The sequence below is a fragment of the Melozone crissalis genome, unplaced genomic scaffold (genome assembly GCF_028551555.1).
Source record: "Melozone crissalis strain CALT ecotype California unplaced genomic scaffold, PUWL_Pcris_2 ptg000057l_1, whole genome shotgun sequence".
Classification (NCBI taxonomy): Eukaryota; Metazoa; Chordata; class Aves; order Passeriformes; family Passerellidae; genus Melozone; species Melozone crissalis.
In genome coordinates, this window is record NW_026535835.1 from 7,338,930 (window position 1) to 7,366,517 (window position 27,588).

Here is a 27,588-nt window from a genome sequence, read left to right on the forward strand (position 1 = left end):
TTCAAGAAGCTTCTCCACTTTTTACTGAACACACATTGCTGCTCCCCTCCCAGGGGCATCTCAGGGGGGAAGGAGAGGCAAAAGGCAACAAAGTCTCAAAGCACTTCATCGGTAAACAAGATCCAATTCTTATCTCAGAGGCTCCAGGACTGCAGACAGTTTAAAACACGTACAGGTGAGTTTGTGAACCGGGAAGAAGAGGAATTCCAGGCCTCCCAAGGCTTGGTCTAGGACCAGCAGTCCACTATAGGCTCTTCATTTCAGTGTGGAAGGCAGATCCATTGCTCACAGTCTGTGTCATTTGCAGTAATAAAAGGTTCGGGAGCTGTCAGTGCTAGCAGCCAACATTTAGCAAAACACTGAAGCTGTGCTCATACACATAGGAATAAAAACCCCTTCCCTGCCTCAGAAACAGGGATATGTCTGGAGAGACAGTAAAACCACTGGTTCCAGCTACACATCAAGCAGAAAGACCATTATGAAGCCTTGGGGAGGGAGGACAGTGCAGCTTGCATCTGAGACTGTGTCAGCCAAGTTTGGGGGAAGAAGGGGAGAAAACAGATTGCAGTGAGTTACATTTGCAAACTCAAATTATGGTCTGTCTTCCCTCTTCCCCCATCCCTCTATTCCTTCTCTCCCCAGTTTCCCATGCAAACTCTCTGCTGCTGGAGAGTGTGATCAGGGGATAATTTAAGACACAATAGCTGTGTGGCCTTTATAAAAAGGAAAAGTGTCCCATGTTTTGGAATAAGGAGTGGGAAGTCTCCTCCTGCCATATATCTGAGGAAATCTCAGTCATGATGTCCAGCCCTCACTCCAGTGATGAGCAAAGACTGGCAGAGCCAGGGGAGAAAAGTCCTGGCTTACACCACAGGTAGAACCCACAGATGTGGTAGGAACTTGTACAGGGGAGGTTGCACATGAAGCACCAGTTTAAACAAAGGCTTCCTCAGTGGGAGTGCCGTTGATTTTGAAGAAAAGTTTGGCATCTTCCATCTTCTGCTTCTTTTCTCTCTCTAGCCTGCGCCTGTAGCAGACCAGGTAGATTGGGAGGCAGAATCCCAGGAGGCTCAGGCCCAGCAAGCCAACATTCACCTGCAGGAGGAAAGCAAACCAAAATTAGGCTGGTTAGGAGAAGACAACAAGCCAGTCATGCGTGCAGCAGTGTCAGAGCCCAGCCCACATCACCAGCTGTGGGCAAAGAGGAGACGCCCTGCTCCCTGTGCTGGCAACATCCTCCACTGTTTTCATCCTTAGGGAACCTTGTGTGTGCAAGCTAAATGCTGCAAGAGTTTGTCACTCTGGATTATGGCTGTGGGAGTCTTATTCCACAGAACAGGCAAGGGCTGGTGGAGCTGCAGGCGCTTCACACCGAGTTTGCTGATTGAAGAGGAACAGGCATGGGCACATGTAGCCTAGAGACCAGAATTCTCCCCAGCATCACCCATGTCACGATTTTATTGAGCTGCCCAGACTCTCAGCAAGACACCACATCAGCCCTGCCCTCAACAGCCATTTGGCTTTTCAGTCATTAGCATCAGCAATCCAAAATTTACTGGTAATTGGAGCTTGTAGCTCTCAAGCATCACAGTGTTCTTTCTCAATTTTGAGGTCTGCTCACACTCACCCATTTTAACCTGACAGATTCTGACTCACCACATAAAGTGTTAGTGGAAAGCACTCCCTTCCTCCCTTTCCATTCACCATAAGGGTTACTGGCTTCCCTGCCCAGGGACTCATTACTCACATAGGGACAGGGAAAGGTCTCCTGGACAGCACCAAGGCAACAGCAGACTGAGGGACATGTAAAATTACAGCTGTTTTTAACCTTGGTCCATGCACAGGAGTCCTTAAATGAGCCAAAAATCATCTTAACCCCCAAGCTTTCATATCAAAACTGCGAAGAACTTGCCCAGAGGGGGTCTCCTTTCAAAGGTCCTGTCAGTGCCATGAAGAGAGGCTGCTGCAGGAGGGCAAACAGGGCACTGATCAATGACTGCAGCCCTGTCAAGCTGCCAAACTGAGTCGAGGGGTATCTGTCAACAAAGAAAGCAACAGCATTATTATGTGTCACCTTGACTTCATATCACCCAGGTCAGATTACATTCCCAGCCCAGTAACAGAGACCAACATGAGAGCACAGTGCCAAGACAGGCATAATGTGCAGAATTCCCTCCTGCACTGGGTAACTGCCCCTTTTTACAGGGTATTTACACAGACCCTGTGGTGTCACACTGCTCCTGAGAGCAGAATGGAACTGTGCCAAGGCTGGAGCCTCCTTCTTCAGATCATTCTCATCCTGAGTCTCAGATTTTAGCAATATCAGATCCAGCACTTGTTTTGTTTTGCAGCTGTACTGTGGGCAAGTGGAAGTGCTTATACAGCTCCTGTTTCTATTGCACAGGGAGCAGAGTGGGGATATTTACAAGTTAAAAGCAGGGCTGCTTTATCCAGATGGCAACACCAGTGCCTGAGCAATCATTTTCATCTGGTCATAACAATTTGCTCCCTTTGGAGGTGAGTGAAACCTGCACAACAGGTTAGTGTTTTCCTTTTTAGAGGACAAGTCTGATCCTATGTCAAACTAAACAACACTGTTGACTGGCAAGTGCTGGTATCAGATAATATTAATGGAAAAATAAATTTCAGGAATCTTCTAACATCTTTCTCTTTCCATGACTGAGCAGTAATTAAAAACAGTCAGGTTAAACTAAACTTGGGAAGAAAGAAGCAAATCAAAACCTTTAAATATTCAAAGAAGTCATATTCAAAGCAAAAATACCTCAACTCCAGGAACTTCCAGAATTGCAGTGGTCAAATAGGATTAGTTTACCAGTAAGGTGATACTTACTGCAACATACATTTATTTACCTTGCCCAGACAAAAATATTTTGCTTCTGGCTGCCAGGGAACCAAAAGTTTATACATTTCTGAAGCAGAAATGTGTTCTCTAGTCTGGATTCTCCCAGATGCGGGGCTTAGATTTTGACAGAAAGAGTCTGTGGAGCTGTGGAGTCTCCATCCATGGAGATATCCAAACAAAATCAGTTGCACTCCTTGGTCTGGAGAGGTCCCTTCCCACCCCAACAAATCTCTGATTCCCTGAAACAAAACAGCTCCTCTTTGTTCCTCTGTCCTACCTCAGCACTGAGGGACAGATCTGTTTTCAAGGCCAAAAACATTGCTTAATGAGGAAGAGAGCATTTAGATTCAGCTATTGATAACTTGCAAAGTTGGAAACAGGATGGGTGATCTGTCCTGGGAAAGGGAGGAGGCATCACTAATGGTATCTTGAGCAATGTTTTATCAATGTCAGCTTCAGAGGAGAGCAGCAGCGATGTTTTCAGTCCTGTTAATGTTTTACCTGGGCACATGCACACATCTGCTCATTGCAAGACAAAAAAAGCCTTGAGTTTTTACTATATAACCTGTGTGTCAATAGTTTAGTCTCACACATAACTGTTCCTGGCTCTGTTGCTAAACAAGGAAAGCCCTGGGATTTCAGCCCAGCTATTGTCATGTCTAGAGATGACTGAGGAAACAAGTTGCAACATTTTTCCCCTCTGACCATGAAGACCTCATTCCTGATCTCCCTCTCCCCTGGACAGCCCACCATCCCAAACCAGTTTATCTGGCCAGCCACATCTTATGGGGAACCAGAGACTTACACAGCTGCATAGAGGCCTCCCACAGCTGAGTGGATGAATCCTCTCACAATTGTGTGCAAAATGAAGGACAGAATCTGAAGAAAGAAGCAGAAAAATGTCACATCCTAGACACCCACTCAGGTGTGCCAGAACCCAACACCATTCCTCAAAGCTGCTCTTTTCAGGTAGGATTGGGAAACCCAGACCCAAAACCTGAAATATCAGCACGAGGGAACAAATTCGTACTTGTCTCCAGGCACTGCTTTTCCTTATTCTGCACACACACAAGACCTCTCTCATTTGTAGGTGGCATTGCTGCAAGGACGTGTCCCCAGCAACCCCTGGCCAGGATCACAAAGCTTTTCCATGGCCACCAATTTAGTTAATTTTCCACAAGTTATTGCAGACAACACGTAAGAATGAGCAAACTGCTCTTACTTGCTCATAGGCAAACTGATGTTTGCCTACATCATCAAGGTGTGTTTAAGTGTAGCATAAAATCACTAAACTCCTCTGCCAAAAATAGGTGGTGCCACAGAATAAATATTTTAAGAGGTTTATAATCCCACAGGTGCCATTGGGCATAGCATTTGACGCAGGAATAAGCTGCTGTACACATCACCATGTTATGCTTCTTGCTGCAAGTTTTTCCAACCTTCAGCAGGCTTAAATCAAGCCCAGTTTAAATGTACAGGCACTGCTGAGAGGATCTTGGTGGGCAAGAATTTGTTGCCACACAGGCCAGCTGCAGAAACTTAAAAAAATTAAAAAAAAAAAAAAGTTTAAAGTGCAAATAAATTCTGAATCAAGTGGCATTTTAACAACAGCTGCTTGTTCAGGTTTTCCCAAGAGATCTAAAGTGCAGAGTGTTGTTTCTGCTCTACAAGTGGGGCTTGCAAAGCAGGATGGAAGTTTCCCTGCAGTGCCAATCCCAGCCCTTCTGCCACCACCAGCAGGTTCTCCTGGCACTGTGCTGTCATTCTGGCAGCACCCCACCCATTTCACCCACTGACCTGCAAGGGTAGATTAGGAATAAGACAGGTGATTCCAAATCCAACCAGCAGGAAGTTGGTGAACACAAAGGCATTGGTGGCGTTGGTGATTTTCTGGATCTGACGGTCACGCTTTTTCTTCTTCTTGTCACCTCTGGAAGGACAGCAAAACCTGGGTTACAAACACCCCCAGCAGCTGCTGGGACTCACAGCGAGATTCTCTACACATCACATCAACTATCTACACCAGTTTGGTCACAGATCTGCCTATGGAGGTGCTGGGATCTCCACCAGTGGAAGCTGAGGAACATCTGGGTAATTATTTCAGTGCTGTTACTCTTACTCTTAGGCTAGGAGGGAAGTCTGAGCCTCTCCTGCTACAACTTAAATTTGCTCTTCTCGACTGATCTGAGTGGACATGGAAGATAGTCTGCTCCTTTCCTCTGCAATTATCAAGTCTTCCTTCAGGCTTTCTTTTCTATACTGAAGAGCCAATATTCTTTTCAGTCTTTGATCCCACAGCACACAAGGCAGGGCAGAGGGGGCCTGCCAGGTGCCTGCATGTCCCGTGTGGGGCACACTACGCACTGCTCAGCGTTGCTCTCCTCATTCTCTTCTGAGCCATCATCACACTCTTTCATTCTCCAGTCCATGATGTATCCGATCACAGGCGCTGTCAGCAGGCACAGCAGCTGCAGGACCCCAAAAATGGAAGTGTAGAAAGCCACTGCAGGGAAAAAAAATAATTATTAAAAATAGTTTTCAGTCCAAGCGATAGGAAAAACTATGAAAAAAGCCTTCCCATTATCACTTCTCTTATCAGTCATTCATCAGCCTTCCAGACATCAGAATAGACATGCTGGGCACATTTCCTTCAGCCATTCTGATCCTGCACTGGAATTCTCTGGGCAGCAGCAGGCAGGGCTCCAAAAATGGGGACACAGCACCCACTGAGTGTCAGTGAGGTTTATTCTGGGCAGGACCAGCAGGAAGAGTTTTTATAAGCTTTGTGTGCTGCACAGCCAGGCCTGCTTTAGTCATCCCCTCTCCTGCCTTGCTGGGAGCTGCAGCTTCTCCAGCTGGGATGCTCCAGTGAGGACAATCAGGGAAGGTGAGGACTAACCCAGTTTGTGCTGAATGGACAAGTTTGGAAGAAAGGGGACAGGAGATTAACATCTAAAAATAACATCATTTGTGAGCAATTGTTACAAAGCTCAAAGTGATGAAAATTCCGTGCTAACGATGAGAGAAGTGTCCCCGTGGCTTGCTGAGGGAAAGCTGATGCCAGCAGACTCAGAAGAAATTGTCCCCTCCTGTCACTGAGCAGTTCCCCCACCCTGCAAGGCTTTTTTCCACTTCCTCTCGGCAGCCCACGTGGTGACTGAGGCAGCACACAGAAGGGCTGGTGAGTCACGGTGTGCCACAGCTCCAAAATAAGGATGTGGCTCTGAAACTGCCCATCTCAGCACACAGAGCACAAGTTACAGCCCTGCAAGCAAAGCAGCTGAAATTCTCATTTGTCCCTCCCGCTTTTAAGCCTAGCCAAAGCAGCACAGCCAGGATTTCCACCAAAATCCACTTGGTAATGGAGAGAAAGTTTCCAACCAGCCTCTCTCTCCTAAACAGTTGCAGCAAACCCCAGCAGGGCTGCTCTGCTGTGCCCAAGGATGGCACCTGGTGATCTTTTCCTGGCTCCAGCTGCTGGCAAAGGAGCTGAGAGGAACTTCCAACCTCCAAACTCACATTCATGGCCCCGTTCCTCCCACAAAGACAGGCCCTGGAGTGACCCCACATCCCCTCTCATTACAGCAACTGCTGCAGCCAAGAGAAACAGGTGGCATCACTCTCTGAGAGCTCTGCAGGAGCTGATTTACTGCTGGCTGGTTATTTTTTAATAGAGGGTAAGAAGCAAGCCACGCTGTCATGTTTTGCCTCTTTATGCTGCCCTGAACATTTAATCTTAGGCTCTAAACAGCAAGGGCAGAGGGCAGCTTGAATTAAGGAGTGAAATTTATGGGGTCAGCAAGGGAAGGGGAGAAAACACAGTAGCTGCTACAAAACAAGGCTCCTGAGCTTATCTGTCATCTTAAAAAACATTCTTTCCCAAGGAGAAAAAGCAAGAATACCTAGCAAAGGAAGCACACACATGATCACAAGCCTTTACATTCCCTGTTTTAGATGCTTTTCCCTCAAAACTACCCTGAGCAAGCACCTCACACTGTTGAGCTTTCCAGCCCAAGGTCTCTCAGTATCACCACGTTTGAGAGCAAGGTGACAATTTATGGAAGATGCAGACAAATTTCAGGTTCTAGGTATAGCAAGTCTCTCCTGTCCCCTGCTTTCCTACAACACAATTACACAGACATTTACAGAATGAACCCTTAAAGCTTCTTCCTCATCTTTTGGGGGGTTTCAGCAGATAAGCAGCCACAGGCTGACTGCTCTCTCCACTTTTTGGTTTCCTGACAGGTCCAACTCACCACAACCTGCACAGAAAGAACTTTCAAGGACACTGTGCCTCACTGCAATTAAGGATTTCACTACTGATCTGCATGATTCTCCCCACATCCTTCTCTCCTGCTGTAATCCCAGGAATATTTAACTTTTGACCACAACCCTTGCAGGGTTTGGCTCAGCTCTCCTCTCCCCTCCCTCAGTGCTCCCAAGGGCAGCTGCAGGTGGAGGGAGCTCTCTGAGCAAACCCCACCCAGGAGAATAAAGGCAGGAATCAGGAGGAATGTGAGGGAGCAGCATCCCATCCCCTCCTGGTGCACACACAGATTGCATTTCTGGAGAGCTGCACGTGCCTTGGAGCTGCTCTTGCAGCAGAGCCTGACACTGCTGAGACCAGACAATGCCACTGCTTTGCTGATGCCATGGAAACACCAAGACAGAGACTGCACTGCAATGAGCCCAGGCTACAATCAGGGGGAGGAAGGGGAAAAAATAAGGAAGAAATCTTAAAGGTGGCACAGAAAAATTGCAGCATACTCAAGGGGCACAATCCCTGTTTTAGCAGGGAGTTTGATCAAAGCAGAATTGGCAGCTTGTATAGTTAATGTTAATTCTGAAATTCCATGGAGGGGAGGAGAAGGAAAGAAATTAAAATTAAATTAGTACAGCAAACCAGGGTAAAAAGAAATAATATTTTTTTAAAAGCAGTGTCAGAGTTACAAGGTAAGCAGAAAAGGAAGCAGTGTTGGGAAAGGCAGGCAGTGTGAAGTTTGTCCTGTTCTGCTGTTTAATGTCTAAGCTGGCTCCTGAGGCAGGAGATAAAGAGCTGAATGCTGCAGGTTGTCAGAGGCTCAAGAAACAAAGCAGTTCAGGCAATGCCAGGGCACTTGGAGTTTCCTGAGTTTCCTTCCCTCCCCCAGAGCTCACTCCTGTTTTCAGAGGAGTGCCTCTTGATTTATCAGCTTCATGCAATCCAGATTTAACAAGTTCAAACTGGATCTTACTACAAAGGACAAAAACAAAATTAAAAAAAAAGGCTAAGTCCTGTTTTGCAATCCTGGGTATTTTTGACAGTAAACTAATGTACTCTTTCCTGCTTGCTCCATGAACTTCATCAGAACTATAAATGCAGGGAGTCCAGCCCTGAGCCTCCCCAGCACCCAGCAAGCTGCACAAAAAACCAGCTCTGACTTCACTTCTCCCCCTGGGTGCTGGGCTGAGGCACTGAGTCCAAGCATTACTCATGAGAGTCAGCTGCTCTGCATTCTCTGCTTGCTTGGGATAACTTAAGCAAATACCTGCTGAAATAGGATTTCTAGTTAAAATAAAAATTAGCAGTCCACCCCTAAGGGTTACTTGCAAGAGCCTATGTGGGGAAATAACATGGGGCAGTATCTGACAGACACAGGGTTAAAATTAGCCTGACATTCAAGCACCCACCTCACTGCCCCTCTGTGCTGGGCTGCTTCCAGCCCTTCCCTGGGCCCTCCCAGCAGCTGTCAGTGCACTTGGACACCATGGATTGCCCTGCATGGAGCATCTGCTGAGTAATCAGCTGCTCTGCCTTCCCTCACCAAGGCTGGGTCACTCCCAGCCCCAAGGATGCAGTGAAAGTCTTCAGAGGTTCCCCTACCTTGACTTTCATCTCCAGACAGAAACTCCAGGATGGTGTTCATGGCTCCCATGTAGAAGATGAGCCTCAGCTGAGTGACACACATGGTGATGAGGCTGAGCAGCAGGATGGGGCTGAAGACACTCTTCATGAAGGAGGGAGTAGCTGCAGAAGGAAGAACAGAGCCTCTGAAGAAGGCAGCACACCCTGGCAAACATTCACAGCAGGGCCTCTCCTGGCCAGGAGTGCCAGTGGCAGCCCCAAGGAGTTCACCTGGTGCCTCACAAACTCCCACCATCAGCAGCTGCAGCTGCTGGAGTTTGGCTACCAAAGTGGGGCAAGGCAGCAGGAAAGGAGGCTGCCCTGATTCTGTGGATTAGGACAAAAAGAAGCCTCAAACCATTTGCTTTCACCATCAAGGCCAGGTTGGATGGGGCTTTGAGCAATGTGTTCTGGTGGAAGTGGTGGAATTAAATGATCTTTAAGGTCCCTTCCAGGTCAGACCATTCTATGATGCTCCAAAGTAATGAGGGCTTGGTCATGGTGGCAACAATCCACCCAAGAGCCAGCAACGACCACCTGCCCTGTCCCCCTGCAGCTCCCATGTGCTGTCCCCACCACTGGCTGCACCATTTGTGTTCAGGGAAGGACACAGGGACAGGATTCCTTGCATAACTGGTGGCTGGCACGAGGCCCCGGCAACACCTGGCTCACGTTTTGCTCCCTTGCAAACAGGTCTGGAGCAGAGCAGGGAGGCCACCAGGCCTGTGCCAGCACCCTGGGGCACCCAGAACCACACCTGCACTGTCAGGCTGGCACTTCACTTCCAGGTCCACTGTAGACAGACAGAGCTTGTTGTTCTCCTGCAGAGCTGCTGGCTCCTTGGGGCCCTTCATGGAGCTCCCCACGCTGAGACGGCGCCCCACGGTCGTCACTTGCTTGTAGAACTGCTTCCCAGTGATTTTGTGGTCAAAGCCCAGCCAGCTGAACTTTATTTTCACCCTGTTGGGTTGCAAAGAGTGTGAGAGCTGCACCACAGGGTGAGGAGTCAGAGGCAGCAGCGTTGCAGGAGTCAGAAATGCTATTTGTGGATTTAAGGCACTGGTTTCCATTACAGACCCACAAATGGTTTTGATCCAGAGCACACTGAGATACCTTCCCTGGGCCAACTTGGCATAAATCAATACAAAAATACTTATGACCAGGAACAGATCATTCTCCCTTTGTAATTCCCACAGTTTGGAAAGTTGTGCTTTGCACAGGTAATCCATGCTAGTGGCAGGCAGAAACCCTCAGCCTAAGAGGTGGCAGCAACAAACAACATGCAAGGGGTTCCCTGTCTACTCCTCCCCTAAATTCTTTGTGCCAGCTTTTCCTAGAGGATTAGGAATGGGATTAGCCCTGCAGACTCACGTGTAGTCCATGTCTTCTGGCCCTGGGAAAGGCTCCAGGGGCCAGTTGAAGAAGCAGTTGAGGAAAACGAGTCCTGCACAGCTTGCCCAGACAAGCAGGATAAGGATGAAGGAGACCCCAAAGTCATAGATAACCTGGGAATCACAAGGGAATATGGGTTTGGCTACAGGAGCAGAGAGATGCTGCAATATTCTTGGAATGAGGTCTGAGAGAAGCAGGGAAAGAACATCATGATACACTTAAAATGAGTTGAACTCAAGTGGTAACAAAACAATTTTGTGACTTTCTTGGAAAACCAGCAGGAATTTCCCTGCACACCTGAGACTGCGGTGAAACATCCCTGGTTCAGACCCAGGTGATCTATCCAGGCAGCCCAGGTGACCATCTCATGTCCCTTCAGTGCCATCTGCCAGCCATAAATTATCTTCAAAATCAGCCATTGGTGACCAATCACACAGATAAAACACACATTTGTGTATTAAAAATATATATATACACACAACTTAGAGATTAACAAAGCAATCTTTTCTAAAAAAACCTTTAGTTTTTCACTTCTACTTAGCACTTCTCAAGTCTTCTATCTGCTGCATTCTTGAGGCAGTCACTTGGGAAGTCTCTGATACAGACAGGAACTGAATCTTGCAAATGCACATCCCTAAAAAAGACCTTTAGCAAATGGCCTCTCTTCCTTTCCACTTTATTGCTAAACAGGACAAGACACCAGCACAACACCACCAGTCCCAAGCCTTGATCCCACAGCCTCACCTTGATTCCTGGGAAAGTCACAGCAGAGGAAGCATAGGAGCCAATCATCAGAGCAATGAACGTGGAACGAAGGTCCCCAAACATGTTGGGCAGCTGTGGAGAGAGAGGAACATCAGCTGGAGCAGGAATGAGGCTTTCTCATGGAGATATTGGCATTTAGGATTAATTCTCCTGGATACCACAATGTGAAGCAGTCAGTTTTACTCAGGCATGACTTAGCTCTATAAGATATTACTCTGCAGGTTTCACTGGTGTCTCTGGAGACAGGCAATGTCTACAACCCAAGATTTATGTGCTTACTGATGCTGCTTCTTTCCAGACTGACAGCATATTTTGCATCATTCACCTTTAGCACAGGAGCATTTGCTCCAGCTCTTATGCTTTCTCTAAAAGTTCCTTATTCCAAAAACCTTTAGCCACCACTTCTCCTCTCCCACAAACACATGCCCAAATTCTCTGTTTATCACCTTCTTTTTAGCCAAGGGTTGTTAGACACAGGCTGCAGTCTTTAACACACCCTGCAACACCTTGAGCTGCCAGCTTTGTTTATGCACCTTGGGTCAGCACCCAAATCCTTTGCAGCAGACCAGAAAGTTCCTGTTATAACAAGAAGGAACAGAGACAAGCACAAACAGTGCTGCTGTTTGCATTTCCATTTCTAGCCATCTCCAAGGCTCCTTCTGTGGCAGCAGACTCTGTGCTGATCATTTCTGCATCACTGGGATGGCTCAGATGCCTCAGCACAGTGTCCCAGAGCTAGGTGCAGAGAAGGAGTCACAAACACCAGATACCCAAGGATTTATCACTCAGCACAGCTACTGAGCTCTGCAGCAGGCAACACAACATTGCTGCTCCTGCCAGCCACCCCCTTCACTGCCTGGGCTCCCATCAGGTGTGCTGAGAGCAGACCAGGCTGGTTCTGCAAGGAGCTCTCAGCAAGGACAGGCAGCAGCAGCTCACAGCAACCACTTCTGCCACCTGAACAGCAAAATCACTCCCGGGATGGCTCAGCAGCCCCTGCTTCCACTCAGGATCCAAAGGCAGAAACCAAAGGAAGGTCTCTCCAGCAGGAAAGCTTCCTACTCTGCTGGGAAAGGAAGAACCCCCTGTTTTCCTAAACAACCAGAAGTGAACAAGTTCCCATCACTCACTAATGCTCTCCTGGGAACTGGAAATTACAGGGAGAAGCACTGAAGTTGTCAGGCTATGGAGAGCTGGGCTGACACCTCCTGAAGCTGGTCAATAGGCAGAGATTCTGCTGCAGGCTGGCAGGTTTCCTTCCCACCTCCTTTTTTTTGGGTCACTTACTCCCCAAATTCACTTGAGCATCACTACCACGTCAGCCTCAGAGGACCTCAAAGCAGGACACTGCAGATGCCTTCTAGGACTGAAGGCACGAGCAGCCCTTTTTCTGTGCAAAGAGGCTGCTGAGCAAAAAGATTCAGAGAACATCAACCTGAGCAAGCAAGTGCTGCCATCACACCCCCCTTGCAGGGCTGAAAAACAAACCCATCTTTCCCAGGAGCAGCATATAAGGCCAGCAAATCTGGCTCGTGTCACGGCGTGTTTACAAGGCAGAAATATTCCTGAGCAGGAGCACTCCGGGACCCATCTGGCTGTTCATCATCCACTGCAGAGCTTCCTGCAGCCTGCAGGTCCTCACATAACCCCAGGCTGGGCAGCAGCAGTGATGTGCTGAGCCTGGTGCTGCCCGTGAACCCTGGAGGAGGAGGAGGAGGAGGAGGAGGAGGCAGAAGGGCTGTGCTGCTCTGCAGAGCATCCCCACACCCATCACCCCGCATGCGGGAGAGCTGCCAGCAGGCTGCTCCCAGGAGCTGCAGACAGGAAACTGCTCAAGGATCCAAAGGTCTGTTACCAGGCACTGAAAAATCTCCTCTTGGAAGCACTGCCCTCGATTTACACACTCCCAGAAAGCAGCAGCTGCCGAGGGGAATGGCTGAGGGTTGTAAAAAAGGATGGCCGCTGTCACCAGGATGGGCATTTGTTTCATCCCAAACGCCCCAAACTTTAAATAATGTCCAGAAATGACAACAAAACTGCTGCTCCTGCTGGGGAGCTCAGGGCAGGGCAAGAGCTGCACAAACACAGCTGCTTCTTGGCAAGGGCTGGTTTTCCCCAGAGATCCAGAGTCCACAAAAAGCTTTTTTCATGCAGCAGGAAAGGAACTTCCAGGTGGATCCTCCTGCTCTGAGGGCTGCTGGAGACACAGAACAGGAAGCCACAAACAGGAGAACCCAAGGCTGCTTCTGCCTTGATTGGGACAGAAGTCCTAGAAAGGCTAAAGATTTCCTCAAATCCAATTTGGCACCCAGCAAGGAGCTAGATTAAAAAAATTGGACAGAAGAGATTTAATGTCTTATCCAGGCCAATCAAAGCAGAAAGTGCAAGCACTGAGCACTTGGAAGGGACAGAAATGTGGGACTGCCTGGAGGGGCAGAGGGGGAAAAGGGGGAAAAGTCTTGAAGAGTTCAAGACCAAAAAACCTCTCAGACTGAGCCAGCACTGGCAGTGCCTGTGCAGGTCTCATCTAAAGACCAGCCACAAAAACAACATGCAATATTTACCAAGTCATTTTTCACGCTGTCTTTATACTAGCAAGCATTGGAAAAAATGAACCACAGAGAGGAGAGGAAAAAAAAAAAAAAAGGCAATAAAAAACACAAGCCATGGAGCAAGTGAGCTCTGTTTTTCTGCCACCAAAAAGGATCTAATCCTCATTCTGATCTCATCCCCGCAGGGCAGAAGTGACTCCTCCAGCAACTTCTGCCCATTCTGGTATGACAGCTCCAATTCTGCAAGACCTGTGACGACAGAAACTCTTAAGCCTCTTGTTTAAAGGTCACTGACACTCAATGCAATATTAACTTTATGCCCTGTCACAAAACACTCTGTGAATGTTGCCACACGTAACTGTTTTTTACTGGAATCCTTTATTGCAGGTCTGTAATCCTAAACTGATAAATCATTTCCTCTTGCAGATTTTTTTTTCCTCATCTGCCCTACAGTGAGTTTATAATAATTTATATTGTTTTCCAGCTTTTCTCTGGAGACATTCCATATACAGAAAACAGCACAGCATTGCTACCAAAGGCTGTTTCCCTCCTCTTGCAAGGACTGTTTGAAAGAACAGCAAAAAAAAAAAAAATCAAGGCATTGAGAACTAGACTACTGAAAAATGGTATTTTTGTTCAATTAAACTTTGTTTTCCCTACTGGGGGTGTGTTTGGAAGTTACACAGACACTAAGAATATGTTCTGCAGGAAAGCCTCAAACTGCCCCCTTTGCCCAAAGCATATGGAAACTCCTGTTCCCATTCTCCAACAAACAAAAGCTCACAGAGCCCTAAGTTTTCCTAATATTTCCAAGCAAAAAAGATTCCCTACACAGAAATGTCCCCCCCCCTCTGATTAAAGGGGGCTGTTTGCAGCAGAAAATCAGAGCAAAGCAGCTGTAGTTCTTTGAAAGGAAAACAGGACAGAGAACAATCTATAAAAGGCTCTTTGTGGTAATTTATCACACATGTTTATTTCTTTGCATGAAATAGCTTCGGAGCAGAACCAGCGCCAGATTCCTGTGTTGCTGTCAGAGCCACCAGCACAGATCTGTTTCCATTTCCAATCTTCACTTACATTGGCCAAGACCAAGTCACGAGGCAGAAATCTCCCCTCTCTGCATTTTAACAACAGGCACAGGCTGACCTTGTTCCCAGAACTGGGAAGCCTCTGCTGGCTGCCCCCTCCTCCCCAAGCCACAGCCCAGGCACCCAGGAGCAGCAGCTTGTTTTGGCTCCACAGCTTGCCATGTGCTGTCATGATACCCTGGGGACTTGTTGCTGGAAAAGGCTTTAAACTCAAGAGGCAAAAGCTTTGTGGAGCACTGTCCCAGGCTCTAATCCTGTTTATCCCTGTCTGAGGGTCCCTGCCACCAGATCACACCCTGTCCCAGGAGGTGTCAACACCTGACACCCTGCAAGCTGGGCTTCAGGGACACCCTGCCATGCAGCAGCAACCCAAACCTGCCTGGGGTGGCTGGACCATGGCACCAGTGGGTCTGAGCCATTTCCTGGAGCAGCTCAGGTCACCTGCAGCTGGCAGGAGCAGGGAGTCACCTTGCTGTGACCTGTGGCAGCCAGACCGAGCTCCCCTGGCACCGGCAGGAGCAGGGCTCATCATCTCCTGGGTAATGAACCTCCTTACAAAGGTCTTTTGGGTGTCCCCTTTCAGTTCAGCCCATCCAGCATGTTCACAAGCCCATGAGCTTGTCCCTGTGTCCCTCCCTGCCTGTCCCCAGGGGCCACAGCTGGAAGGAATCCACAGGGCATCACCCTGTGACAGCACAAGATGGTTCTTGACACAGCAAGTGCAGCTTGCAGGCACAATGGTAAAGCTGTGAGCTGCCAACAAGCAACATACAGCTGGCTCTAACAGGCAGCAGCACAGCTCTGCTGTGGTGCAGGTAAAGGAGTGTTTCCCTCCCACTTGAGGCTATTTTTAATGACATTCACACACCTCAGGTACCAAAATGCCTCTGAGCAGCTGCACGAGCAGCTACACCTGCCTGTGGGTTGGAGAAGCCGGGCCTGAAGCCACCCCAGCTCTTTGCAGAACACACTGAGGGATGGGCTGCACCTGAGGCATCTGAGTGGCCTCACAACATCCCTGCCTCCCTCAGAGCTCCCCAAGGCTTGGATCTCCTCCTGGAAGAGCTGACCTTTTTCCTGCTGCTGCTCTTCCTTGGCACTGCAGAACTGGCTCACTAATGAGGGCACTAATAAGTGGCTTTGCTTACTTCTGCTGCTAAAAGCCACAGCACACCCAATCTATTCCTGCCCTATCCTGCCCTCGCTCCTCTCATCACCAGTGGGTCTAAAATAATCCGTGACCCCTTAATAATCACCCAGGGAGACAATAATCAATGCTCTCCCACAGCACTACTGAGGTGCTCCTCTATTCCTTGCTTTTATTTGAAGCAGGATGACATTTGCCCCACAGTTCCTTGGGGTCACAGCCAAGGCTTACAGTGAAGAACACCACATATGAAGGAGAGAGCAACATCTGCACAGAGGTCTGAAAGCTTTGGATATATGAAAGCAACAGCAGCAGCAAAACCATGGTACACAGAGTGCTCTCTAAAGCCAGCCTCTGCCAAATTTATGTCTCAGGACCTCAGCCAGTGTCTAAGCCCTGTTAAATTAGAGGCAACTTTAACAGGAAGCTTTACTTTAACAGCAAGTTCAAGGTAGTGCAGTCCAAATCTGAAAGTTTTTAACTACAGCTCAGGGGAGAAAAAAAAAATTAAAAAAAAGCAGTGCTTCCCAGGCTTGTTTTCTGGGCGACTTTCCACCCAGCCCTGCTTGAGCCACACTAACAACAATCAGGGTAATGAGGCAGAAAATAAAGCAGTTATTTGGAGAATGATACTGCTTCTGCCTCCAGGCAGAAAGAACCCCAAAACACAGAGATCCAGCTGACAGTTGTTGACCAAAGCTTTCCATACAATCCTGAACATATCCAAGTGGGCTGTGCACACCCAACAGCACAGCACTTCTAAGGAAGCCTTGAGGGACTCTCACCCTTCTGAAAAGCAAAACTTTTTGTGATCAAGAAGAGCCATGGGGGCGAGATGCACACTGTGCTTGCAGAAAGCTGGCCATACCCAGCTGCAAGGGTTTGTGCCCTGCTGATTCTTCCTGCACTATGTCAGTGCTAAATCCAGTGCAAACACACCTCCAGCCTGTGCCAAGCAGCTGAGCACTGCATGTACAGGCACATTATGAGCCCTAGACAAAAACACTTCCTTTTTTTCTCCCCACCTTCACCTGAGATACAAAGGGCAGGTGAAAAAAAAAAAAAAAAAAAGAACGGGGAAAACAAGAAACAAGCTTTAGAATAACAACCAAGGACTCACTCCCAAGGGTGAGTGACCCTTTGTACCAAACACAAACACGTGCTATTCAAGCCACAGGCAGAAGATCCACTCTGCTGCTGCCTGCCAGCCCAGCTCACAGGCACAGTGAGGGACAGAGCAGTCAGGTAGTAACTCTTCACTTACCGTCAGCGATGTGAAGGTCATGCACATCCCACCAAAGCCATTCAGAGCCAGGGCAATGAATATCAGCACAGACAGAGCTGCAACAATAAAAAACCTGCCCTCAGCTCCCACTGGGGTGCAGAGGGAAAGGAGGCAGAGCCCTAAAGGCTTTGGTCCTGACATGTGGGAACCTCCATGGATCAACACCCTCAGGACATGTCACTAGGCATCTCCCCAGCCACACAGACTGGCAGGGACAGGGCTCTCCTCCAAGGCAGCTCAGAGGGGATGGAAGGGTTCCTTTTCTCCAAGGCACAGACTTGCTGATGCAGCTTGTCTGCTGGGTCTCAAAAGGAAGATTTACTTGAACAAACAATCCAAAGGGTCACTCACTATCTGCTCTTGAGCAGTCAGCTCCATCTACCTCTGCTAAAAAAGCCAATTAACTTTAGGTGCTATTACCTATTTCCCAACCCTGAAAAAGCCAGGAACTCGTTTGGAATTGCTCCTTTACAGGACCTGGCCCTGCCCAAACACAAAACTAAGAGACCTGGGTATCTCAGACGTCTGGCCCTTGCTGCACTCTCCACTCAGTGTTGTGAAACACCAGCCCTTCCCAGAGCCACTTCCCAGGCTCCCTCAGCCTGGCTGATTGCTTGGCTTGTGACCCCCAGTACAGCACTGGGGGGGTGACAGTTTGAACTTTGCTTCCCCAAAAACCCCAAACCAGAGCCCTGCAATGCTCCCAGCTCAGCAGAAAGATGCCAACTTACAGTCTGGGTTACTGGCACCGTACGCAATCAGCACACAGGACACGGCAAAGCAGGCACTGCAAGGGAACCAGAGCCATCAGTTTCTCACAAACAGCCCTGCCCACAGTCAATTACAGCTGCTTCCACCTCCTCAGCACCTCGCAGGGCACTTTCTGTAAGAGGGAGGGAAGCTGGCAAAAAAAATCCAGGGAAATACCCAAATATTACTGGCAAAGAAGTATTACAGGCAAGCCTTGCACAAGGGCTGGGGCAGGAACATTTCCACCCAGCACTGACACAGCTCTGTCTGGACCCAAATTCCCACTGGTTTTCCAGCACAGTTTTTCCAGCCCTCACCTCAGGGTGACCAAAGGCAGCAGCTTTTGTCCTGAGCCCCAGCACTCAACTCTCCTCTGGTAGGGTCTGACTCAGAGACCTGCTCTGTTTTTCCCACTCTGCCCACAGGCCAGTTTGGTTTCTAACCAAGTTCACTACATTAAAACTGTGACAGATAAAACAGTGCTGGGGTCCAGTGATCCCAAAAGTCACTAATCCCTACATGCCATGACAGAAGCAGTTGACAATGTCACTGTTTGAGGCAGAAAGCAACACACACCACATGGAAGAGAAGGGCCCTGGGAAAGGCAACAGGACATGTTTATCCCTGAGTTAACTCCCCAGCCTGCAAACAATGATGTAACATCTTGGTTTTGTGCCTCTCAGGACATAGCTCCCAGCCCAAGGAGAAAGCTACCCTCCCTGACTCACAAATGACTCTGCTCTTCCTCCAGGCTCCATCTGGCCAGGGATCACAGAGCAGCACTGCAGAGCTCAGCTGTGGACACCGAGTCCCAGGCCCTTCCCCTATGGAGCAATGCACTGTGCTGGCTGAAATCACCCCAGAGCTGCTCTGCTGCCTGCACATCCCATCCCTCAGACACTTCCCAAGGCTGCAGGGAGCCCAGAGCACCCAGCCAGGGTGGGAGCTGAGCCCCCAGCCCCTCGAGCCCTGCACACCCACCTGCCCAGCAGCCGCAGCTTGCGGGGGCCGTACTTGTCCATGACAATTCCCAGGGGCAGAGTGATGGCACTGAGCAGGAAGGAGCCAATGGTGAAGGCCAAGTTCAGCATCTCATCCTGGGCGTTGCAGGAAGGCCATTTGTGCTCTGATGCTGTGCTGTTGTCGAGCTCAGAGGTGTTGGTGGTGGTCTCTGCACGGGGTGAGAGAGGACAGTGTGTTAGGATGAGATTTAAAATGCTGCAAAGGAGGGAAGGGGAAAGCCCTGCTGGGTATACACCCTCCACAGTGCAGTTTTTATTCTAATCAGTGAGAAATGGAGAAGCAGAGCAGCAGACGGGTGAGGGAAACCTGATGAGCTCTGCTTTGAGCAGGAAAACACAGCCATGAGACAGGTAGACCATGCAGCAGCAGGGTAAAAACCCAGGGATGGAGATTCATTAATTTATTAAAACAACTATGCAGCAATGGCCTGGCAATTACAGAACACTAAACCCTGCTAAACCCAAGGGATACAAAAATAAGGTCCTGCTAATCTACAGCTGTCATGTTCTCAGAGATCTTCTCCCTAACAAAACTAACGACAGCTACAGCCAAATCAGTTATTTTGGTTCCAGACACCAGGCTGACAAGGCCTGGCACTGAGCAGCAGCCTGCTCAAATGAAAAGCTTCCTACCCTCACTGCAGGCATCAGGATGAAGAATGGCTTTGCAGCAGCCACCCTGCTTTGACTGCCCTGGCTCTGAAAAATCCTTCCTGGATTTAACTACCCTGTTCCCAGGGGGGCTGGCAGCTCACCTGCCTTCTCTGTTTTCTTAAAGCATGGATGCATCTTTAAGTCCTACCCTGTAATTAGCATTTTCTATTCTTTCAAAATGGGTTTAGGTCACACAGATCAATTATACCCCCAGCTTTCTGTTCTTCTGTTCTTGCCCTTACATGAGGAACTCTGCATGCAAACTCCCACGCTGAACAGAGCCCACGTTGTGTAACCAAGACAGAAACAGGACAGTTCAAAAAAAAAAAAACAAAAAAGAAAAAAGAAAGGAAAGAAGTCCCCTTTTACTGCCTCATGTCAGCTCTTCTCCTGTTACATGCCTATCCCAAGGCTGCTTACAACTCCTCGAGTGAGCTGTGTGTGCCTTCAGACTGCCATTAACTCACAGCTCCAGTGCACTCCAGCTCTCCTCCTCCCAACACTTATCTGGAACCTTTGCTGCTATGACAAAGCACTTGCTCTCTTGCTGCTGCTGCAAGGCAGTGATATCAAACACTCTCCTTCTTATTTAATAATTGATCTGACAAAGTTCAGTACTAAAGGAGGAACAGAGAGAGAAGTCACAGACATAACCACCAGCATGAAGTGAGGCTGGAGATTCCCAGCGAGCCCAGGTTAGTTTAGTTAATTAGCAGGAATCCCTCATGTGCAAGTGGCTTTCCATTCCCTGCTTGCTGAGGCTGGTGGGGGAGATCCCCAGGCTGCTCTGTGTTAGCTCTGGAGGTGGCACAGCCCCACCTTGCTCCTCCCTCTCCTTCTACTCAAGCCCAGCTCCTCTGCAGTTACTGGCTTCAGCCTGGCTCTCCCAGCTGCCCTAAACCACCCTCCCAGCTTTGTGTCCACTGCAAACAAACCTCACCCCACCTTCCTGCCTTCAGGTATCAGCAGGAACTCAGGCACTGATATCTGAGGCCTTGGAGCTGCCTCTGCCCCCTCCCAGCATTCCAGGGAAGGCTGGGGCATTTCTCCCCATTGACATTGCTCCCATCAGCATCTTTGCTAAGATTGCTTCTAACTGCCTGTGTTCCTTTCCACTGCCATGTGCTCCTCACTGATAACCTAATCTGCCCCTTCTCTTGTGCTGTTAGCCATGGATAGCCAGAGTAAGCAACAAATATTCCCAAAATGTCACATGTGCCACCAGCAGCATCTCCTCTGCACGGAGGGCAGTGCACTGAGGCACCCGAGTCACATCCTTAGGAATCAGTCCTGGACAGACTTTGGGAGCCTCTCTGCAGTTTTCACCCACAGCATCAAGGCTTTTGGGCTCTCCACAAAGATAAATTCATAGGAAACAGATGTGGGTGAGAGGTGAAACTCGGGAAAACAAGGAGGAGGAGGGGGGGGAATTGACAAAGTAGTAGCAGTTTCCCTGTGTCAGCACTCTCCAGAGATAGCTCAGCTGAGGAGTGGAAGGAGGGTGGAGGGACACGAACAGTGCAGTGACCTTATAACTTCTGCACGTGTTAAAGCCTCAGTAACCCTCTCCACACAGATCTCCAAGCAGGAATTCTCAGCCTTTAAAGCTGGAGAATACAAATTCCTGTTCATGTTTTGATATGTTCACTGCTGCATGTCCCCAAGGAGCTCACACAGCACACACCATGACGAGTGTGCATGAGGTGAGGACACAGCTCAGAAACAGCAGAGAAATTTGCCCCTCTTTGAACACTGGAAAGCTGAGAATGGGACACCAAACTTCACTCCCTGCCTGTACCAACCACCTTGTTTACAGCTGCTGGGCGCCAGCTCCAAGGAGGGGCCAGGCAACAGCGCTATGTGGAAATACAAATTGTTTGTGAAAATAGAAGCAGCCCCTGAGCAACAAGAGAAGATCCACTGAGGCGTAATGGAAATGATTCCAGCAGCCCTTGGCACCCTGACATCCCCTGATCCTTTGAGCCACCTCCATAAATAGAACATTTTGGAAGGGCTGCAGGTGTGTGCTGCAGGCACAAGGTCCAGCCAAGAGCCGGCTCATCCACGAGCAGGGATTTGGGTGCCAGCAGCTCGTTGGCACAGGACACAGAGTGGCAGCACAGGACACGCAGCTAGGAGGGGCTCACTGGGCAGAGAACCTGCCTAAACTACTCACCTACCGCGTGCACCTGGCTGCAGCAGGCAGCAGCTTCCCCTCAATGCCAGCTCAGATCCCGTTCCAGATCGGTGCGTGCCACACTCCCGGGAAAATCTCCATGCCTGGCTCCATCTGGAAAACTGCTCTGGGCAAGGACTGGCTCTGTGCCCAAGGTGCTGCCCTCCCCAAATCCTCCTGCATGCAGCACTCGAGGTGTCACACCCGGGCAGGGCAGCAGCACAAGGGCTGTGCTCACTCACTGCTGCCTCACTGACAAGGCAGCAGAAGCTACAAGTCTTTACCAGCAATTACAAGAACATTGCTGCCTATTTTTACAGCACTCCCCACACAAGCAGCAGGATTTCTACTGCCCAATTAGTAGTTCAAGTTACTATTTAAAGAATGACAGCTTAGGTAAGGAGAAGGCTGCCTGGGTAATCATTTGTGTCAAGATCATTGCTGGGATTTGTTCAGGCTGGAACATTCAAAGCCATCCTTTCTCCAAGCAGCAGGTCAATCATTAACTGCTCTTCACTGACCTCTTCAAATCCCAGGCACACACACACACCCCCCACATCACCAGAGGAACGAGTCTGGCTTTTCCAGCAGTGACTGCCATCTCAGATAGCAGAGAGCAGCTTTCCTTTCATCTTATTTCAGATGCAGACTGAGTCAAAAAGGCAAGACACCCCCAGCCACCCTGACAATAGTTCTGTCACAGCCTGCACACCCTCATCTTTCTCCTCTTTTCTTTATAGAAGAAGAAAAAAATAAATGGAGGGAAAAAAAAAAAGACAGAAATCAAGGGCAAAGAACAGGGAGTATTGGTTTAAAAAAATAGCACACTGAAAGACATGTGCAAACAACTGATTCTGCAGTCTGCCCACATAAGAACATGTTTTCTCTTTTTAGGATGGTGTCATACTTCTGGGAACTGGGAGGAGATGTTCTTGCTTTGTACCACTGCAAAAGCAATTTATTCGGGTTTCCCTGCCCTTCCACTTGCACTTCCAGGACCCCCTCTCTGGGTGCCTGAAAGCTTCATATGACCAAGGCACAGTCCCAGCTAAACTCCCCTTCTCTGCCCAGCTGTGGTTTCATTTTGCAGCTGCTCTCAGCCAGCACCTTCCCACGACAGCTGCTGATCAGCACAGTGTGTTTCCTGTACAAACTGAATATTTACCACCTTTACTCTTTTCCTGTTTACAGCCCCACACGTGCAGCCCTTCCACAAATCCTAGCTGTCATATCTGCCCAGATTGTGAGGGACCTTCAGACTGCAAGTTCCCCACCCAGAGCTCAGATAAATAAGGGAAAAGAGCTGTAAGGCAGCACCTTCCCCCTCTGACCACGTCAGGGCTCGTTAACTCGCTGTGAGTGAATTAGCTTATCATCCCTTTGGTACTCTGCGGCCCTGTCTTAGAGGAAAGCCCTCTGTGCCCCTTATCTCTGCGCTTTGTGAGCAAGATTATCAAGTTCAGGACATTTCTCTTTCTTCAAGCATGTTTCAGACCCAAGCGTTCAGCTTCCCAATCCCAGAAACATCATAGCAAGGCAAGGCCCTGGACTGATCAAATTCCCCCAGAGCTGATAAGGCCCAGAACGGTGATAAAGACTGTGGAGTCAGCACTTGCAGGAATAAAAAGATGCTGCTTCAGTTGGTTAAAGGCCAAGTAGTAGTGTAGTAAAATTAAAATGGGAACAAAGTGCTACTACCAGGCTCCTTGTCAGCGAATTTCAAGCATACCTCAGGAGGTGGCCCAGCGGGTACAACCCCCCACTCCAGCCCTGTTGCACAACTGCTCTAAAAATACTTTATTTTTGGCCCCCAAGTGTCCATCTCCACCCTATGTTACTGAGTTAAGGGTCCATTGGACCCCACGTTTGTACAATAGGTGAGTAAAATCCAACACAAGGAGCCAAGGGCAAGCAAGGGATTCAACAGGGAGACAAGGAGCCCTTCATGAACTGCAGCACTTTCTGGGCAGCTGCTGATACCTTCAGAGAAGAGCCTGCAGAAGGGACAAGGTCTAGTTTTGCCTTTCATTGGAAAGCATCACAAAGTACAAGAGCTTATGCTGACAAACTGAAAGCCCTGCCAAGAACCTTTGGCTCATTAGGAAAATTCTATTTTTTTTTTTCCTTTGCAATACTTACATGCCCACCGCAGCATTAGGAACAACAAGTGCCCAAAGGCTACTCGTCATTATTTGTTTGCAGCAGCCTTCCAGCCAAGTTGGCTGCCGGATTCAATAGGTTACACTGAAAAAGGCAACCACTGGGTCACCCTAATGCCAGCAAAGGCAAAACTCACTTTGGGGCTGGTCATTGAGAGCCTCCACACACTTGGAGCCAGGAGTCTTCCCCACAAAACTCTTCCAGAGAGGACAAACCCAGAGAAATGAAAGTGAGTCAGCACAGATTAATGCCCCCACAGCTCATCACAAACCATCACGGAGCTCAGAAGTGATGGCCAGATATTTGAGGACAATGAGAACATTTGACTGCACAAATTTCTTCTCAGGGATTAAGCTTTCTTGCCTCGGGGCACAGGTTGGCCACTGGGAGGGAGCAGCTGCCCCCAGGGCAGCGATTTCACAGCAGTCCAAACATTTGCATCTTCCCTGTGGTCTGTGGGCATGGGCACTCCCAAGGGGAGAGCCAAAAAAGCCACAGGCTGGGGAACAGGAGTGACAAACCGAGGTGAACCTCAGTGATCCGGGACAAACTGAAAGCAGCCAAGGCAAAGAGCAGGAGGTGGGCCCTCAGTGAAGCTCTTGTCAGCAGAGCACATCTCAGGAAGCAGACAAGAAAACGCCTGCTCGCAGAGACAGTCAGCATTTGCTTATCAGCTCCCGTGTGCTTTATCTGCGTGGCAGAAAGTCTCCATCTGATGGGTTTAACGTGATCTCTCGGCTGTGACAAAGTCTCCCTGGTGTGGAGGGAACACAGCAGCCTGGGACAGAAGTCCTGCAGGGTGTCCTGGCACTGGGAGTGTCCCTCACACACAGGAGTGCTCCTGGGGACACTGAGTGACAGGGAGTGCAGCATGGAGATGGAGCGGAGTGCAGCATGGAGATGGAGCTGCCAAACTGCAGCTGATAAAAGGCTCAAACATGTGCATTTTTGCCAGGTGCACCAACCCAGGCCCTGGTACAGAAAGCAGGGGAGATAAGCAGCTGATGAAGGAGCAAAACCATCAGCTGATGAATGAGCAAAATCATCACATCATTCGCAGGTAACTTTGTCTGGACTTTGCTTCCCCACACCTCAGTTTACCCCCACTGTTCTCAGCCATCACTCAGCCGAGGCTCCATGCACTGATTTCCAACTCTTTTCACAAACTGCTTCCTCCACCAGCCCCAGATGGGCTGATCCAGTCTCAGTCCCCATCACAGAGCCCAAACTGCCTCTCTTCACTCTGCTCTCCCCTCCTCTGAGCACAAGCAAACCCTCAGCCACCACAAATCCACACCACACCTTTACCTCGGGTTCCTTTTCACCCCACTGACCACCCAACACTCTGTGGGGTGCACAATTCTCTCCATGCTCAGACTGGGGACAGATGTCCACCTCCAGGCTGTTTTCCCAGATTACCATTCCCACATCACAGATTTATCTCTCCCCTTCCAGGCTGTGTCTGCAGCAGGGACAGTCACTTCTGGCTGGGGCAGAGGGTAAATCTCAAGCCCTCACAGAAACACAGCCTGGTTTGAGCACATCCTGGGTGCTTGAAGGAGGAGAGGAATGATCAGCAGTATTTAATTCTGCAAATTCTCCTCAACAGCTGCACTGGACTGCCCTGATATTATTGCCACCCATGCTCCTTGTTTTCTCACCACTAAGGACAAAGTTCCTCTTATAAACCCAGGACAACCTCCCCAAAAACCATCATCCTCCAGAGCCCTTGCAGAGGAAGAGCTCATGGCCAAGTAGAAAAGACCATCCAGAAAAGCTCTACCCCATCTTTAAAGCTCCTTTTCCCAACCACCCTACAAAACAACAGCACCTCCAGGCACACTGCACCATCACAAGGTTTTAGGAAAGAGCACAAATCCCTTTCCTTCTCCCCTGGGATCAACATGGAGCTCAGCCCTCCTCCAACCACCTCCACACCCCCCTGCAGCAGGGAACCACACCAGCAAACCTCAGCAGCACCTTACCCCGACACGAGCCCAAAAAACACTTACCTAGGCCGTAGCACAGGTAGGAATAAAACCCTTCAGCCTTCAGCATGATGAGCAGGGACCCCCAGCCCAGCAGGACGGCCGAGAAGAGCAGGTTCTCGATGATGGCCGTGAACGCCATCCACCAGCGCCGCCGGTGCGCCGTGGCCAGCGTGGGGGCCATGGCTGCCTGGGGGGGTGGCCTCCTCCTTCAGAGCCTCAGAACCTGCAGGGAGCAACGCCCAGTGAGCCCACGCTGCTCAGAGAACATGAAAACCCCCGTGGTTTAAGGGATGTCCTCACTGAGCACCCAGGCAGAGCTGCCTGCTGGATGGCAGGGACTCGGGTGCAGAACTGGTTTGTGCAGGTGCCAGCCTGCCAAGGGACCTGCAGGGGTGGGGGAGGCACAGGTGCCCTTGGAGAGCCCCTGGGTGCTCGCTCAGTGACACAGGGCCCTGCTCAAGGACTCTGTTCCACTGCCCGAGCAGCAGGAATGAAAATGCAGCAAACAGCCTGGAACCCACTGCCCCTGCACGGGGCAGGCACTGAGGGGATAAACGCCAGGACAGGACCCTGATGTCCCCACTGCCACCAGGCTGGGATGGGGACACAGCCCCACATCCCAGAAGTGGCTTCAGAGACCCACCAGGTCTGCTCTGCCCCGTGCAAAGGCACAGACCTGCCCTGGAAGGTGCAGAGGGGTCTATAATTGCAGTTTATCACCAATATATCACCAAGGAGCACTTTTTGCTGCCTGCCAGGCCAGCCAGCTGTGAGACACCGCAGCTCAGTGATATCTCCAGGCTGCCCCAGATGCAAGAGCTGCATAAACTGTGCCCAGCTCCACTTGTGCCAGTCCCTGGAGCCCACGGGAGCGAGCAAATTGGGGAACACACCTGGCCAAGGGGACAACCTGACCGTGGAGAGCCCCGAGTGTCACAAGGCAGGTGGCCCTTCTGAGCCAAGCTGAGGCTTTTCCCAGCCCAGGCACACCTCAGGCTGCACTGTGGGGAAAGCAGCTGGCCACACAGCCAGCCAGGGCAGTGTCCCTTATTGGTGACACCAGCACCGGGGGCTTTGGCAGGTGTGACCCAGCAGCGATGCCTGGGGGTCAGGGCTCCCTCCCAGCCATAGAAGCCGGTTCAGAGCCCCCCCTCACCCACAGCGCAGGCCCGCTGCCCCAGCACAGCCCACAACGCATTTCCTCCATCACCTCCTCCTCCTCTTCCTCATCCCTGCACAGCCCCCTGCCCAGCCCCGCCATCCTCTCTGCGACAAGAGCCGCAGCCCGCTGTCCCCGCTGCCAGCGGTACCCCGGGGCCCCCCAGCACAGCCCACCCCCACATCACCCCCGCAGCATCCCACACCCCCAGGGAGCCCTGCAGCACCCCCAAAGAGCCCTTCAGCCTCCCACACCCCCAAACTGCCCCGCAGCATCCCCCAAAGAGCCCCGCAGCATCTCCTCCCTCCCCGCCATGCAGCCCCCCACCCACGCTCCCCTCTCCATCCGCTCTCCCTCCGCCGCCTGCCACTCCCACGCGTGAATCCCTCCATGCCCCCCACCCTCCGCAGTGCCCCCTCTCTCCCATGCAAACCCCCGGCAGCCCCCGGCGCGGTGTCCCCGCCGCCCCCGGTCCGCGCCCCGCTCACCGCCGGTGCCGCGCCCGCTCCGCTCCGCCGCGGTCCCACCCGGGCTTTTTATCCGGCCTCCGAGGCAAAACAGGCGCGCCCGCTGATTGGCCGCCGCCTCAGCCAATGGCCGCGCGCGCCGCTGCCGCTGGGGCACGTGCCGGTTCGCGTACCCCCCCCCTGCCCCCTCAGGGCCCCCTCCCGGGACCCCCTCACGGGACCCCCCCCCACAC

At 50.3% G+C, this 27,588-nt stretch overlaps 1 protein-coding gene across 1 annotated transcript; it reads right to left on the bottom strand.

The window, feature by feature from the left end:
- Window positions 1-27,438, bottom strand: SLC43A2 (solute carrier family 43 member 2). Its single transcript, XM_054287478.1, has 14 exons — window positions 27,377-27,438; window positions 25,751-25,952; window positions 18,708-18,897; window positions 17,708-17,763; window positions 16,956-17,032; window positions 10,884-10,976; window positions 10,119-10,252; window positions 9,505-9,707; window positions 8,727-8,870; window positions 5,228-5,366; window positions 4,661-4,793; window positions 3,669-3,742; window positions 1,913-2,036; window positions 1-1,095 (listed from the first exon to the last, which is right to left on the bottom strand). The coding sequence occupies exons 2-14, from the start codon at window positions 25,908-25,910 to the stop codon at window positions 934-936; spliced, it is 1,689 nt and encodes a 562-aa protein (XP_054143453.1). The 5' UTR covers window positions 25,911-25,952; window positions 27,377-27,438; the 3' UTR covers window positions 1-933.
- Between the last annotated feature and the right edge of the window lie 150 nt (window positions 27,439-27,588).

What these genes read in the sequence shown, in the direction of transcription:
- SLC43A2 (XM_054287478.1), bottom strand. Translation starts at nt 25,910, where the DNA reads ATGGCCCCCACGCTGGCCACGGCGCACCGGCGGCGCTGGTGGATGGCG. An exon ending in GTGCCAGCCTGACAGTGCAG is followed by an intron (nt 8,871 to 9,504) that starts GTGTGGTTCTGG and finishes TTCCTTCTGCAG; the next exon opens with CTACTCCCTCCTTCATGAAG. An exon ending in GAGGAGAGCAACGCTGAGCA is followed by an intron (nt 4,794 to 5,227) that starts GTGCGTAGTGTG and finishes CTGTCCTTCCAG; the next exon opens with AGGTGACAAGAAGAAGAAAA.